Source organism: Myxocyprinus asiaticus, chromosome 13 (assembly GCF_019703515.2).
Source record: "Myxocyprinus asiaticus isolate MX2 ecotype Aquarium Trade chromosome 13, UBuf_Myxa_2, whole genome shotgun sequence".
NCBI classification, from domain to species: Eukaryota; Metazoa; Chordata; class Actinopteri; order Cypriniformes; family Catostomidae; genus Myxocyprinus; species Myxocyprinus asiaticus.
This window is the reverse complement of record NC_059356.1, coordinates 50325504-50342502: the sequence shown is the minus strand read 5'-3', so window position 1 is coordinate 50342502 and position 16999 is coordinate 50325504. Positions and strand designations below refer to the sequence as shown.

The 16999-nt window shown below is 37.5% G+C and overlaps 2 protein-coding genes across 2 annotated transcripts in view; both read right to left on the bottom strand.

Annotated features, from left to right (window-relative positions):
* The window catches only part of zgc:172090 (uncharacterized protein LOC565611 homolog), a 227866-nt gene that overhangs the window by 59358 nt on the left and 151509 nt on the right, over positions 1–16999 (bottom strand). The gene's annotated exons all lie outside the window — the stretch shown is intronic.
* LOC127449877 (cdc42 effector protein 1-like) lies at positions 1124–9269 on the bottom strand. The gene is made up of 3 exons (XM_051713492.1): positions 8521–9269; positions 4920–6939; positions 1124–2652 (listed from the first exon to the last, which is right to left on the bottom strand). Exons 2-3 carry the CDS (start codon positions 5380–5382, stop codon positions 2039–2041), a joined length of 1077 nt encoding a protein of 358 aa, XP_051569452.1. The 5' UTR covers positions 5383–6939; positions 8521–9269; the 3' UTR covers positions 1124–2038.

Here is a 16999-nt window from a genome sequence, read left to right as displayed (position 1 = left end):
TAATGGGGGGATTATGACCCCCCCCCCACACACACACACAGACACATACACTTCATACCGTTTCCAGTTTCCAGAAATGTTCCAAACTAATACAGATTGCAGACAAATGTGTAGTTTATTTCAAATCTAAATTAATTTTTGAGAAACAGTAAAAAATGATTTATAAATGAATAAAAATCTATTTATCAGCACAACACCACCAAATATAGTGCAAATGTTTTGAAATTGGGAACTTTTTAGTCTCTTTAACTCTTTAGCAGGTATCTGGTAGGTGCACCGAGCACGTTTCATTACTCCATCTGTCACAACTCTAAGCTGTGATTGGCAGTAATGCTGAAGCTGTTAGTTTCACTCTATTTCTCAGCTATAGTGTAGTAGTAATATGAGCAATCATACAGTGAGAGACAATAATTCTATAATTGTGCTTTTTATATATAATAATCTGCATCAGCAGCTCATCTCACCTTTAAAAAATAGAGACATTGCATCAGATTTTTGAGAACAACCAACTAGTTTATGCTAAGATAACCTTATAAACTGAACCGGTTTAATTTAGTCCATTTTTATTTAGGCTAACATGTTCAGACCATTTCATTGTAATCTGAATTACTAACCTGAACTCAGATCTGACAATGATTCTTTCTTTTAATGTTGTTTAATTGATAAAATGTGTTCTCTTTAAACTCCAAATATCAACTGAAAGTTGACAGGAGGTTTTTATAACTTCACTCTTGATAGAAAGGGCCTAATCATTTTCTGTGGTAACGCTCGTGCTGAGAGCGCCAAATCTGCTGCTCTTACGGAAACAAATATGAGCAGCTATCTAATTAACTGTTAACTGCATTGCAATAATTCACAATTAAAAAGTGTGAATTTATATGATTTGTCACATTCAGGAACTTTTCTCCTGACCCGAATCAGCACCAGAACACACGGATGGCGGGTGCACAGACACAGGGTTGAATTAGTTTACATACATTTAAATATTTGTGACAAAAATCAACCACTGCACAAATAATAAATAAACACATCATGACTGAACCGTCTGCTCATCTAATAAATTTCAAATACATATTTCAGAAAATATCTTTATTTTTAACTGATAATTAATAAATATATTTTTTCCTACAATACATTAAAATCTAACCTTAATTACATTTGTCATTGAAATAAATTAAGCCTACACATATGTGCTTGTTCATACGGATTAATCCTTAAGCAGCAATTATAAAACTGGACAGGTTACAGTTTATAAATGATTTAATCATTCATTTATCAAATTACATTGTAATAACAAAAATATTAGAAATGATTATATTGCTTTCACTGCTATAGCATGTAAAGTTTTCAGTGTTAAAATACTTTATAATATCCCATCTTAATATGCAGAGGCAACTATAAGTAAGCTTCAGTTTGAAAGTGTCCAGCGCGCAATATTATCTCAATCTATGCATATATATGTGCCCACCGGTCACTAAAAAAACTCTAAAAATGTTAAGTAATCTCTGGGACAAATCTGGGCAATAATGGGTTTAAAATTATATTCAAGATTATATACTGGTTATAAAAGTAAATCTTTAGAGGCTTGTGGTTCAGCTTTCATCTAAGAATCATAAATTAATTTAAGTGTGTCCAAACCTTTGACTGGTTTCCTGGTAAAATTGCCCTTTATTTTATAAGAGAAATCACCTGCTAAGAACATCAGTATCAAATGTACAGAAAATACATCCATTATAAACCTTTGATTCCACAGTTCAGTTGTAGACAAATGAAGAGTTTAAACTTGAACTATAACATGACTTTTAAGACAAGAATAGAATCTAGAGTGCTTAGAAAAAGACTTGTGATAACAGCATGTCTCTTTCAGGTCCTTGTATCTGTCATGTCAAAACAATTCTCCACAGATTCTTATTTCAGATCTCCCAAACTTATGTAAGTTTAAAGAAACTGTGTAAAAAAAAAAAACTTGATTCAAGACACTTTTGTTTTTGTTTTTAAAAATCTGTCTGGTTAGTTGACTGTTCTCATATTGTGTACTTTACACTTTGATTTCTTCTTCTGTCTCAGGGAAGGAGTGTGGCGCCCTCCTGTGGCTGAATGATGAAGGCCTGTTATTATCTTCTTCAGATCGCTGCTGCTCCTTTAAGAGACTGCTGCCACCTCCAAAGTGACGCACCAGCGCGTTAGCAGCCTGCTGGAACCTCCTGGGCTCCATACTCACCTCTGCTCTGATTGGACACCTGAGTGATGTATCTATCATTGTCTGTTTACAAACTTCATCATCATCATGTTCCTGCTGAGTCTCATGTAAAGTGTCGGGGAGCCCACTGTTGCTCACACACATCCTCACACTGTCTACAGAAGAGATGGATGGGCTCTCCATCTCAAACATAGAGCTTGACTCTTCCTCCTCTTCCTCTCTCTCCCAGTTCTTACTAATACTAAAGAGGCTGCTGGAGTTGTCAATCAACTGCAGAACTTCACTCATGAGGGAGGGACCGAGGTCCACTGTGAAGGAGGTGAGCGAGTCAGAACGCGCCAGGTCACCGTTCTCTAGTAGTCTGTAATCTGCGCAGAGCGTTCCAGATGTTTCTTCAAAATTTTGATCAAGCCGGCAAAAGCGAGGCAGTGTGACAAAACCAGAATGAAGGCCTGCAGGAGAGGAGAGAAATAAAATGTTGCTGTAGGTCTTTTCATTATGACATTAGTAAAATTTAAAAGAATGTGGAGCTTATCCCTTCCTGATCACAGAAGATTAAATAGAAGAATAAGTATTATGAAAATGGATAACATTCTAATCCAAACATTCCCTCAACGCAGCCACGGTTTGCCCCCTCAAAATATGAATCCACCTGAAAAAATAGATCCATACTACAAACTGCCAATAATGTAATTTAACCCTTAAATGTGTTCAAAATACTGACACGTGTATTTAAAAGCATATCTATTGAAAGTTTCAATTCTATTTTTAAGTACTAATGAAGCATAAACCTTTGTTACACTTTGATAGCTACAGGCATGTGGGCCAGAGCTCAACAGCGCCCCTCGTTTTTTTCCAATGGAAATATGTGGTCAAATACGGAACTGTTCAGTCGTGACATCAATTTGTTGGCGAACACGTAAGTGGAAAGGCCGAAACATACTTCACGCAAGTACGCAAATGCAGACGCAAGCGCTTGGCCAACACGTGGTCCCGTTGTACATACATTACGTGCGCTATTGCACCCTGGTGGTTACAAACCACCAAAACCAGGTTAGGTGTGACCACGAAACCAGTGCTGCGTCCGAAACTATAAAATGCAGCCTTCGGAGGCTGTATACAGAGACAGGATGAAAATAAGGTGCTTTTCAAACTGTTCGGAGACCAGTTTCCTTAAGAGTTTCATTCATTCAAAACAGCTGTCAGTTAAGCCATTAGCTGATTAGGCAGCAAGTCAGCTGCTACGTTTTTGGATGCAGCCCGGATGTGGTAGATGAGTCAATAGTCAAGGAGTAGAGAGAGACACGGAGAAAAAACAAGTTCATTTGAATGGACTGGGGACAAAAAGTCGTAGATATACAGTACTGTGCAAAAGTTTTATGCACCTGTGAAAAACTTTCAAAGTGAGGATTTCATAAAAACATAATGACATAAATAGTTTTCATTAATATATATATATATATATAGGAAGACTGTAAACATCTGCGGCTGCCTGTCTTGGCCAGGACACTCCTGTAAAAGACATTCTTAATCTCAGTGAGTTTTGTTTCCTGGATTAAATAAAGGACAAATAAATACAAATCTAAAGGGCTTTAAAAAATATTTATAAAAGAAATATATGGGCTCTGTTTTCGTGAGTGCCCAAAGTGCGGCACTATGCCCAATGACCACGTGCAACTGGGCTTATGCGTGCAAAATATTGGTGTATTGTATGTTAATGAAGTGGCGCAAAGTGCAATTTATTATTTTCCAGAGAAATAGGTAATTGCGCTAAAACATTTCAAAAACATATCTTATCTTAGAGCTAAATCAGTAAACTCAGTTCCTGTATTTGCAGTCTGTAGTTTCCACCAGCAGGTGGTAATAAAGTTCATGTCCAAACTCTGAAAATATAGTGGAACATCAAATGAAGTCCTTGTCAATCACAGTTATAGCCGTTTTATGAAACAAATATTTATGAGATTTGTGTTAAACTATCTATAGGTAATGGTTTATTTTTCAGTTATTATTTGTGTTTATATTTACACTTGTATTTATGATTTATATTGGTATTTTTCAACCTGTTGTCATTGAGTGGTTTTTTATTCAATGCTAAATGCACTGGTGGAAGAAGTTGGAGAAAGTAAAATCAGATGTTTATTGTAATTGTTATATTGCTATGATGTTTGGAACTGCACCCAAGACTTTCACCCACTGTTGCACTTGTGTATATTGTTGAGTGGCAATAAAGGGATTTGATCTGATTAGTGCTTTGCACGCATGATTTTGCCAAACCCACTTGTGGCTAAATTAGCACATGCTTGCACAAAAATATCAAAACTTCAAGGCCATGCCCATTGATTTTGCATATATGACTTCTGGCATAGTGCAGTGTTCAACGCTAGCACTCTTAAAATAGGGCCCAGAATCTTTATCAGTATGTTGCATGTTGTAATATTAATTTCTGTCATTTGTAAACTGTAAACTGTGATAACTTCGATCATTTATTTTATGATGTGTAGTGCTTCCTCTAGTAGACAGATAATGAGTGCATCTACATGCATGTTCTTATACTGATTATCATTAATAAGCCGACAATGCATGTGCTCATGTAAATGCAATACACGACTTTCCCTTAATTGGTGTAAGGTAATACACTGCGTAAGAATAAACTGATCACTAACAGTTATAGATTGAGTTCCTCTCAGTAGCTGTGGTGTGTCTGTGTACAGGCTCTTACTGTACGAGCAGAGCGGCTGATCAGGTGAACTGATGGAGATGGGCAGCAGCGCCCTCTTCTGGCTGCCGTTGGAAGTGTCCAGGTTCAGCTGAGGCAGAGAGATGGCGTTTTTAATGATGGGTGATATTGGCGGGGGAGGGGAAGAGAAGTCACGTGACCCTCCTCTCAGCCGGGCCGCTGGGTTTTTCCGTACGTGTCGTAGTGTGCGCGAGAGAAATCTTGTTGTTTTTGAACCGGACGGTGACTCATCTGGGTTCCCTGATCCTTCATCGTTCGTTGAACCTCCGTAGTTGCTCAGAAACGATGTGTCACCGAAGACGTCGCCACCGCGGCCAACGTGCATAGTGTGTCGGAAGTCCTCGAGTGGCGGACTGATCATGTCCACGGATAGCTCGCTTTTAAAGCGCCGTTTATTGTTCGTGGAGAGCAGTCCTTTAATCGCAGGCAACTTTCCCAAACTCATATTCAAAATAATTCTTAAAATAGATCCAGAAGGCAACAACCCCCCAAAAAAGAGCAAAAAAAAGTAATGGTAGAAAAACAGTCAAAAGTTTGTCTGAAGATGTTACGTTGCGTTCCTCAAATTTCAAAGTCAGGCGCAAATACTGCAGTATAAATAATTAATAGATGAAAAAAAAATTATGTTTAATCCTTCAAAAAGATCAACAGAGAAAGAAAAATCACTAGTGGAAAAACTGTCCAGAAATATCTTAATTTGACTGAAGATAGGCTATTATGATGTGCTCAACATATCTAATGAACACAAATCGCAAAAATTCAGACAAATGCATCAAAAAATATCAGAAGCCCTAATGCTAGTATAATACTGCATAAAGGTAAATGAATTCAAACGATGGTGCAAGAGAATATGACAGCAGTGGAAGCTAAGCAAACATGATATGAATTTTCGTAACTGAAATGTCTGATTGAATCTGATTAAAAGAACAATTTAAGTTCTCAGATTAATTATATCCTGCAAGAACTCTGTTATTTAGAGTTTCTTTACACTTCATTCAAAAAACGAAATGGCCATCATTATAATAAACTTGGTGAGAAACGTCAGCAGTGCTGGTACAAGCGCCATTGCTCAGCTAGCTAAATACCGATTACATCAGATCTACTAATACTAGATTCAAATACATGATTGTTTTTTTAAATGGCTGTTAATGCAGAGATACAAGCGTGTCTTCTGGTGTTTGTTCTATCAGTTTATGAGCGAGCGGCTCTGAGCGGCTCTGCTTGTGCTGCCCAACCCAACCAAGAGTTTATTAATAACCCGTTGAAGTCTAATAGGATTTCCAAGGAGTTTAAACACCTTTTAATGAGTACATAACTCCAACTCTCTCCAACTAACAGAAAATAAATGGGTTCCTTGCTCAGCTGTGATCCACGAAATGTCTTCAAAACGTTTCTAACACCTCACCAGCCTTTAAAAACAAAAATCGCCAAATTCCTCCAAAGCCCCAGTTTTGAGATAAGTTCATTAGATTTACACATGGCAGAATTTAGCCATTTCATTTAGCTTTTTACAAACATCAGTTTACATCATCAAGATGTCTTACGCATATTTCTAAAACAACTTAAACGTCTTCCACACCAAAAGTTGAGCGTTGTTGCTCCAGGATTGTGAAGTTCATATGTACAGTGCCGATAGAGTCCAAACGGTCCTTTTCCTGGAGTTCTGTCCAACAGTGTGTCCTACAGTCCACCTGACGTCCACTTGTCTGTCCTCTGATGTGTTGGTTTAGTGTTTACAGAGCCCACCACTGACAGTCAGTGTCTATTGCCCCTAAAACAAACCCGCTAAAGCTCATCAGCAGCTAGCGCACATGTAATCCTGCTGTGTTTTGTCTGTGGCTGCAGAAGGTTTGATCAGCCGGGATTGCTCTGGATTAGATGGATTATTCTCCTTCTCTCTCTCTGTTCCTCTCACTTCTCTTACTCTTTATTTCACTGGAGAGTCTCAATCCATTTAGTCGTCTGACAGTCAGCCTTTTCTTTTCATGCTACAACAAATGTCCTGAGAAAGAGAGAAATCAAAAAAGCAGTTTTCTGTTTCAGGAGAATCTTTATGATGGTGATAATCTGTGTGTTGTAGCCATATGAAACATCTCTGATTTAATTTTGGGGTTCATTTCAAATAAAATCACTCGGTAAAGTGAGAATTGATTGGTCTTTTATAAAGGCATATTCACTGTAAAGGAATCGTAAGGAAATTGACAATTCTGGTTCTAATTCTACTTAACGATTCCTATTAAAACTGATGTGTTTTGTTTTTATCAAGCATGTTTGTAAAATGGTGATTCGCATGAAATCTGTCAAGAAAATGTCCTGGTCCTATTTTACTACAAAATCAATAGAAACAAATATGAAATTAAATCTTACATATAGAAAATGAAGCATATTTACGGGCCTTAAGGTTTTTGTACATTGTGCCATTATTTTCATGCATTTTACCTTCCAATTCTCATTACCGCAACATAAAAAGTTGATATATTAATAAAGTGTAAAGTATTTGTATATCATAGTATCACTCCCTTGGCCTTTTGTTTTCACAGATTTTTTATTTTTTTTAAGTGCAACCAAATCTTGTTAAACTACTGTGTTATGGTAATGAGAATCATCATTGAAAACAATGGGAAGAGTAAAAGTAAAACGCCGGGATGCATTATGGTAATGAGATTGGGGGTTGAAATGTTGTTAAGTGTCCTGAAAATAATGTCACAAGGCAAAAAAATCTCAGTAGTCCTAGGAACAGTGGCGGAGCTATGGGGTGGCCAGTGGGGTGGCCAGGGTGTCCGTGGCCACCATGGACCAAAGCCTGCCCACCCCATTGGCCACCCCACTCGCAATTATACCCCACCTTCCGACGATACAAACACACAGGAGACTTAACATATGTGCATGTCCATCAAATTGAATTGAGGAATCTTTCGTTTAATTTTACTCATTTAATTTTGTTTAACATTACACAATTAATTTTGATGGAATTTTGCGTAATGCGTAGGCTATATCTTAAAGACAGGCTAAAATATTTTTTGAGTGTCTGTTCAGTTCACTGTCCAGTAATTGCCTTAAACAAGTGTACATTTTTAAGAAGTAATTTAGGGATTATGTAATCAAAATGGGGAGTCTCTGCGATTCATTTTGACAACAATTTCAGCCCTTTATTAGTATTTTGTTCATAATCCACTCTAAAAGTTTTGCCCACAAAATTATCCAAATGGTGATTAAGGCTATTTATTGATATATGATTTATAAATTGAATAACTTGTCGTAATTAGCTTTACAGAAACGATTGAAGACTTGTTACCCTAGATATCCTCATTTACCAACACATCTCTCAACCGATGACATCATGTGCATTCACTCCCATCCCACACAGATTATTATAGATTATTAACTCTGCAATAAAATACTAAAATATGAAAATATGTTTGCATTTGCATGTGCTGTAAACACTCAACATTAAGTTAATTCAACTTTAGAAATTGGAATAAAAAACAAAACATTATAATTTTTCTCCTAGAGTCTGTTAAATGTTAACTACACGCGTTATGTTATATTTTTCTTTTGACTCTATCAAAACTGATCGTCTTACCTCAAAGACAGGATAAAATCAGAGTTTCAGATGATTGTTTTTGATGAATAAACTTCACACACGACATGAAACTTCTCACGCCACACTGCGCGCATCCGTGAGGACGGGCACGCGCTCGATGAGGTGGGAGTTTCGACGGGCACGAATATAAAAATCTGCACTTGTGAAAGTCTTTGCTGTACAAGCGTGGAGGAATTGGCATCAAATTCACACATGCTCCATTTCCTTCTTTTTCTTTTTTATCCTCTCTTCCGCTCTGTTACTGCTTTCATTTCCAAGTCAAACAGTCTCTGCCTGAGGAGGAACTTTGATAGAAAAGAAAATAGTTTTGAGGATTTGGACGATGGATTGAAGACTCCCACAGCGAGGACAAAATTACAGTCCCACATTCTCAGTTTCTTTTCTTTCGCTTGCATCATTATTTCTCCTTTACTCTCTCTCTCTCTCACTCTCTCTCACACATACTATTCCAGTGTTTCAAGGTTTAATCTTCTTTCTCACAGTCTCTCTGTTTCATTTGAAATCGATGTCTCCACCCAGATGCCTGTGATCTTATGAGACTTACCAACCGTTCCTTTTTTCCATCCTCCAGCTGCAGTTTTTTTTCTCAAAGTCCGTTTGACCACGGACACACCCTGAATCTTGAGCCAGACGCTTTTACTGCCAACATTGGGTTGCTGCAACACATTCACAACCACCTCACAACATTCATTCTTACTTTTAATAGCATTTGCATACAGCCACAGGGTTTATGAAGCCTCAAACTCTCCAGCTGTCACATTAAGATCCATCATGATCCTAACTGTGGAGCTTTGCACAGATTGGATATGTAAACGCCCTTACAAATGGTTCTGATGATGTTTTGTGGGGGCTGATGTTTTTTTTATGGTCCAAAAAGCTTGAGTGACTAACAGCGCTCCTATCTCGAGGCAAACCCATTTCAGTGTGCCTTGATTAATGTAATGAATAAATGTCAATTAAATGCGCACCAAACAGAGGTCACTCAATCTAGAAAGATTTAATGCAATTTAAATATTTCACAAACTTTAGACACAATAGAGCACAACTTTTTCAGCCATCTTGGCTCTGAAAGTATTTTTTTTTACTTTTCATTTTTAACATTACAAACTTTGATTTTAAACTAAAACGTATTTGAAAATAAGATAAAAATACAAAGGTAGCGTACAAGACTGTGTACTTAACGTCTTCAATGAGGGAGTGAACTAAAATCCCATGAAGCTTTGTGAACGATGAAATCGAAATCAAAAACTATTGATTTAAAGTTGTTCATTATAAATATAGAAACAATATATTTAAATGTAATTACAAAATATTCATATATATATATAAATATATAGAGAGTAGTTGAGTGTGTAGGGAGTGCGACTTGGTCACTGCAGAGCTTTTTTGGCGCACTGTGTTTGCAGTGATTCTCTGATTGGTGGATCTTTCTCTAGGATTATGGGTAGTGTAGTTCTTCACCAGGAATTCTTCTATTAAACACGTTTTTTAAAATACGTTGAAATAACATGTACTGATGACTTCAACAGAATCATATACCATCGATTAACAACCTCAGAGCTCTCAGTATGTCTGTCATTTAAGGTTTATAAGTAATCGTTAAAAATCAAAATGCTTATGGAGAAAATAAATGGGATTTGTTGTGCTCTATTGTGACGTTTTACATGTAAAACTTTATTAATGTGTTAAAATGACACATATGTGTGAGTATACTGTATGTGTGTCATTTCAGGCTAACTGAATGTTTGCACAGGTGGATTACCCTATTCATTCATCCATTAACATGACGTCAGACAGATAGAGGGATTGAAGAGATTGATGAAATGTTACTCTGTAACAATGACGGTGTGGGTTTTGGGTTTTGTACTCATGGATGACACAGCACCTTCTTTCGCTTCCGTTCTCGCTTCTGCTTCATGCTTATCCAGAATCAACTTCTTTATCTCCAGGAAATCTTTATTCCTTAATTTGACAGCGGCTGGTGTCAAGACGACCACAGCGGCCAGAGAAGCAGCTCTGGACAGTGAATCACTGCAGAATGAAGCTCACAGTTTGAGCGGCTCTCAATGCAAATGAGCTTCATTTCAGACTCCAGAGCAGAATTCCTGAACAAGTCTCCTTGGTTTCAGTTTTTCAGGCTGCACATAATTTAAAAGAGGCCACAGTAAATACTCTCTGTACTGTACATCTCACGATAACAGTCATGTGGAGAGCTTCAATCTGCTCACAGTCACAGAAGAATATGTACAGCTTTCCTGCAAATATCTGAGATATGATGTCACTCTTATTACAAGGCCATAAATTTCCCCTTTCTCTAGTTTCACATGGAATGTGTGTGAGTCATGATCCCGCACTGAACACCCGCAGATCAGCTGCAAAATTGCTGGATTCGTGTTGCATGTAGTTATGGCTGAATCTTTTGTAACAACAACAGTGTAGTAACAATAAGAGGTAGATTATTGAAATCAGAGTGTTGATTTAGCATGTTAGGAAAGGATTCTTCAGGAGTTTACTGTTCATGTTCAGACATAATCACCTGATGCAACCGGCCATGAAAAACATATTGCTCTCTGGAGTTTTAATGGAGGACTGAGAATCAGTTTCATGCTGTTATAAACTTTGTCTCAGACACAAATGGGTCAGTTGTTGACGTAACAGGTGCCAACTGGTATATGATAGCTGTGCAGTGTGTGTAAAACTCCTCGATAGCATGCCCGGCTCCCATGCCAGAGACCCCGGTTTGAATCCTGCACAGAGCGGCTCAGGCAGGACCATTTCTAGTTGTGCCATGACCCGGATGGAAGTGAGGTTTAGGGGGGTGAGTGTAATGGGTGCCAGCTGGTATATGATAGCTGGGTAGTGTGTGTAGACCTCACTCCCCGCCTCAAGAGGTGCACTAGCGACTGATGCTATCGCTAGCGAACCCGCCTCCCGTGCCAGAGACCCCGATTCAAATCCTGCTCGAAACAGGTCGAGTAGGACTGGTTACACTGACATACAGTAAGAGTAAAGAGCCATCAAATGAACGATGTAAAGAATTTTATGAGAAATGTTTGAGTTTGTACTGAGATCTCTGACTTTTAAATACGCGTCTCAAGACACCTGCATTCTGTTATATGCATTGCGATGCATCTAGGTTTTTCAGGGCAGAACGCGTTCAGTGTGAATGGCCTCTAATTCACCTCTGAGCACAGTCTGAGACAGTGTTGAGAGAAACTATTGAAATATTAAAGGTATCTCATTCGAGTTTTTTCTTTCCTAAATTCGTTTTCATGGGTTAGATGTTCGACCCTCGTTGGTCCATAGAACAATGAACGAAATGTAGTCGAGTGAACTTAACGTTTATTTTTGAAGTGTTTGCGAGTTGCAATCTGAGCAGTTGAAAATGAATCATGTTCAGCTCAACTGGTGGCAGAACAGCAGTTAAATATGTGTTCTCTCTCTCTCCAAAAGAAAAGTCATAAAGGCGTCTTGTTCTTCAGGACAAAGCTGTGATTATGTGTGTGGATCAGACAGACAGAAGTGTTTGAGGGAGTTCATGTCACATTCCTCTTCCACAGAATGCAGGAACTGCTGTCTGTCTTTATGTGTTTTTCAGTGTTTTTTGCCTCCGGTCAAGTGTTCAGTGTTGTGCTGGAACACAGAGAGACTATTGACAGACAGACAGTAAGAGATGGACGGATAGAAGAGATGGAAAACCACCAGACATGAGACTGCTACAGATATTTGATCAGATTGTTATGAGTTGAAACTTAATGAGTTTAAGATCAGTGAGTTTTATCAAAAGACACAAAAAGTGAGTCAGAATATAATTAATACTTGAGAAAGAGTGTCAGGATCCTGCCATTTTTGGCTTTTTACTTTCTGTTGTAGGATCCTCTCTTCTCTTTTTTTATGTTTTCGTGTTGTCTTGGTTTTCCTGTGTTTATCGTGCCCTGTCCTTCTCTGTGTTGTGTGCTGTCATGTCTTTGATTAGCTCATGGCTTTGTTTGTGTTTTGCCATTTGCTCTCCTTGCCCCTCCCTGCTTGTTTTCACCTGTTCCCCATTACCCTTCTGTGTATTGTTAGTTGCTGGATTGTCTTGTGCCTGTACCTCTTTGTGGTATCTCTGTTATGTCGGTGTGTTGTTTTGTCCTGTCGGTTTGTATCTGTTGGGGGTTGTTTTTTTAATCAGTTTTTTTTTTTTTTTTTTTAGATGAAAAATTCCTTCATGCATCCCATGCCCTGCACTTGAGTCCTTTCTACACAAAAAGACAGAGAGACAGTAACTCAAACCCTGAGCAGTTTCAGCAACACAACGCACAACACAACAACTTCACAGAACATGAAGATATAGATTTTGAAGGGATAATCACTCAAAAATAACAATTCTGTCATAATTTATTCACTCTCATGTTGTTGAGTGTTTCTTCAACTTCAGACAATTTTATCATTGTGGACTTCTAGAAAGCAAAGTCTAGTTCAAACATTTTTTATACTGTCACTAGTTAATTTAATTTGTCTACTAACAATGAGCCCATTTACATGCACACCAATATGCTGATTACTCCCATAAATGTGTCAAAGCAAAAAATCTGCCTTTACATAACATTTGAAATAATCGCATTATTGTCTGCGTTTGACATGAAACTGTGAAGAGGCATGCACTCAACATGTGCGCACATTGGATAATCCGATAGGAACGGCAGTTAAGGTGTTTACATGCAACACCAAATCGGTAAAATGGGCAAAAATGTACCTGTGTTGATCGGTTTATTCTTACACCGTTTATGACTTTACAATGATAAAAGAACACTGTTTATTGTGTTTACATGACCACACACATTGTCTGCTTATTAAGCATAACCGGTGTAAGAATGTGCATGTAAACATACTCGGCGTCCAACCGTGTGTGTTCATGCATCACAGGAGATTTATGTCTTTCAAGTCTTGAAAATTCATTTCCAGCACATCTCAAATTCTGTATTGTGTTTAACAAAATTTGGTGCTGGAAACGACACTGATGGAAATTACATTTTCAATGCTTTTCAAATAAAATGATTGATTCCTTTGTCTTGTTAAGGCTAATTTCATAGCTAACATTTGATGTATCCTAAATACACACAATTAAATCATATTTTCAAGTTTTTTTATTTGTTTTTTTTTTGTTTTTTTTTTGCCTGTCATAACCTCCATTCCCTGATGGAGGGAATGAGACGTTGTGTCGATGTAGTGACACTAGGGGTCGCTCTTGAGAGCCCTGAACACCTCAGATCTTTCAGAAAAGGCCAATGAGAATTGGCGAGTGGAATTTTCATGCCATTCCCCCGGACATACGGGTATAAAAGGAGCTGGCTCGCAACCACTCATTCAGATTTTGTGCTGAGGAGCCGAGACAGGGTCCCAGCCATTTCAGTGGGTAGAACAGCATTGTGGCAGGGGGGGACACAAAGTCTCGTTCCCTCCATCAGGGAATGGAGTTTACGACAGTAACCGAGACGTTCCCCTTCTGTCACTCACTCGACGTTGTGTCGATGTAGTGACACAAGGGTTCCCTATATGAAACGGCACAACTAGCCGTGTTACGTCCACTGCCGGTGCCGGTGCAAGCAAGCTGCTGCGTGCGTAGTAGCAGGTGCACCGGTCTGCATGTAGCCTCCCCCAATGCCCCAAAAAATGATGTATAGTTCCCCACATCCCTGGGGGGGGGGGGGAGAGACATATCTAGTATGGAAGCAGGCCGCGCCAGCTGCGGCCTTTTCTCTCTATGTTTTCTCTCCACAGAGTATTCAGTTATTCGGCTGGGGCCCTTTTAATGCTCAATATATGTGCCAGGGAAGGTGTTCTTTTCCTATCCTATTCTTTCAGGGGGAAAAGACCCCGCGGAGACCACATCCTGCCCGGAGGGGAGGTAACTTGTGGCAAGCACGTCACGTGGTCTCAGAGCTGCACATGGAAGAGGCGTGGGGTAGGTCCTGCTCTACAAACACAGCAACCGGGACAGAGAGGGCTTTGTCGAAGGGAGATGCAGGTCTGCCGACAGGGAGATATCTCGTGCAAAGCTTTTTTGACAATTTTCCCATTAGTGTGTATGTCCACAAAGACTTTATTTATTTGTATTACTATTCTTCCGCACAGTGCAGAAAAAGTTTCTCAGAACTATATATGTGGTATTGATTGTTGATTCGATATTTTAATGAATGTGTTACTTTTGCTATGTAATGCTAATAAATGTCCTGCAAATTTTTGTAACATCTGAATTGCTTTACATTAAGGTCTGTCAAAACCCATAATTAATGCTTTCAATTATTAAATAATGTTAGTAAAGAGCCTACAAACATTAGTAACTCATTAGGTAATGTTAAAATATGTTGCACTTTATAATAATGTTCACAAATATGCACAGTAAATACTTTATTATCTTTATCATTAATTAAGAGTCAGCAAACATTAGTACTGCATTAATTTATGATAATCAAAGGGTTTTCACTTTACATAAGGTTATTATATGCTTTCGTGTAAATTAACATTAATAAACACTGTAAAGAGGCACTGTTTCTTGTTAGTTCACATTAACTATGTATCAATAAATAAACATAAACCAAGATTAATAAATGCTGTAAAAGGGTGCTGTTCAGTGTTAGTTAATGTTAGCTAATGCATTAAGTAATGTTAACTTATACATATTTTTTATGTTAAAAAATGTGTTAGTATACTGTATGTATAAATTAACATTAATCAAGATTAATAAATGCTGTAAATAAGCGTTGTTCATTGTTTGTTCATGTTAACTAATGCATTAACTAATGTTAACTTAGGCATTAACTAATGTTAACAAATGCAACCTTATTGTAAAGTGTTACCCTTTTGTTCACTTGGTTAACAAGTACACTAACTTTTGAATTCAACTTTATTAGGGGCAAAATTGTTTGGTGTGGTGGAAATGAATCCACAACTGTGGGACAGTCATACCTTTTGAAAGGTCTCACACAATAAATATCAAAAATGTTTCTGTTATTTATTATTTAGTTTTAAATGTAATAATAATTTTAATTTTTATTATGTATTTTCATAGTTTAAAACTGAAAGTCTGGGTCTGAGACAAGTCTAAACAGTGAAATCTATAAATAAAAGACATCTGAAAAATACCAAAAATGGCGTGGTGAAAAATATCTAATTCAGTTTTTATGTGATCTTCATATAACAAGAAAAAAGTTGAAATTAAAAATCAACCGCTTGGACATGAAAGTGCCTGAAGTTGAAGAAAAACCTTGTCCAAACAAATCTGACTTTCTTTAGTGGGACAAAAAAGAGATGTTAGACTAACAGCCTGAATCACCATTCACTTCAGTGTATCCAGGTTTGGAATGCGGAAGTAAATTTATATCAGGGTAAATTTGTATAGCGGTGAATGACAGACCACAGCAAATATAACTTTTGACTAAACTCCTAAAAGAGGTTTTCCTATAATCTCAGAACCTTTTCTTAATATTATTAACTCCTTATTATCCTTAGGGCATGTCCCAAGAAACTTTAAACTAGCAGTTATCAAACCTCTTATCAAGAAACCACAGCTTGATCCTGGAGAATTGGCTAATTATAGACTGATTTCAAATCTCCCATTTATGTCGAAAATACTAAAAAATTTAGTGTCCTCCCAAAGTTCATTTCTACAGAGAAATGGTATATATGAAGAATTTCAGTCAGGATTTAGGCCGCATCACAGTACAGAGACTGCACTTATCAGAGTTACTAATGACTTGCTCTTATCATCTGATCACGGCTGCATTTCTCTTCTAGTGCTTTTAGATCTTAGTGCTGCCTTCAACACCACAGGTCATGACTTAAACTTATAGTTCATACAAAAACACCATTGACCCACAACACTTACTTGATTTACTCATTTTAACCGCTAATAGTTCTAAACATAAATAACTAATACTGGAATTATATTAATTCATTTTCTGTTATATCGTGTATAACTGCTATGAAATAACGCCTGTTGTGAAAAGCGCTATACAAATAAATTTGACTTGACTCGACTTGACTTGACTTGACTTGTAAGCACACAGGACAAAAATCTCAAAATATCAGATCTGTCCAATGTGCAAATGCAGCCTAATAGACCTTAATTTAATCAAACAACAATATTGACAAGAAAAATGCTGTTACTGAAAAAGCTAAAGCACTATTTACTCTCTATTTACTGGCTCTTCAATAATTATTTTAAAAAGCTTGAAGCAAAGTTTACTTAAGAAACACATAAAGGCTACATTTCTTATTATGAATATTAAACCATATTAATATTAATGTTTTGAATGTTTTCTAAAGCATATATGTTTATGTATATTTCAATGGGATGCTGTGGAAGAAAAACAGTATAAAGGAGTGCCATAGTTTAAAAAAGTTTAGAAACCACTTTCTAAATCACACACTCGCAGTAGATCAGTATCAATGTTTCATGTCATCATGTCTCCCC

What these genes read in the sequence shown, in the direction of transcription:
- LOC127449877 (XM_051713492.1), bottom strand. Translation starts at nt 5,382, where the DNA reads ATGAGTTTGGGAAAGTTGCCTGCGATTAAAGGACTGCTCTCCACGAAC. An exon ending in TCAGCCGCTCTGCTCGTACA is followed by an intron (nt 2,653 to 4,919) that starts GTAAGAGCCTGT and finishes CCTCTCCTGCAG; the next exon opens with GCCTTCATTCTGGTTTTGTC.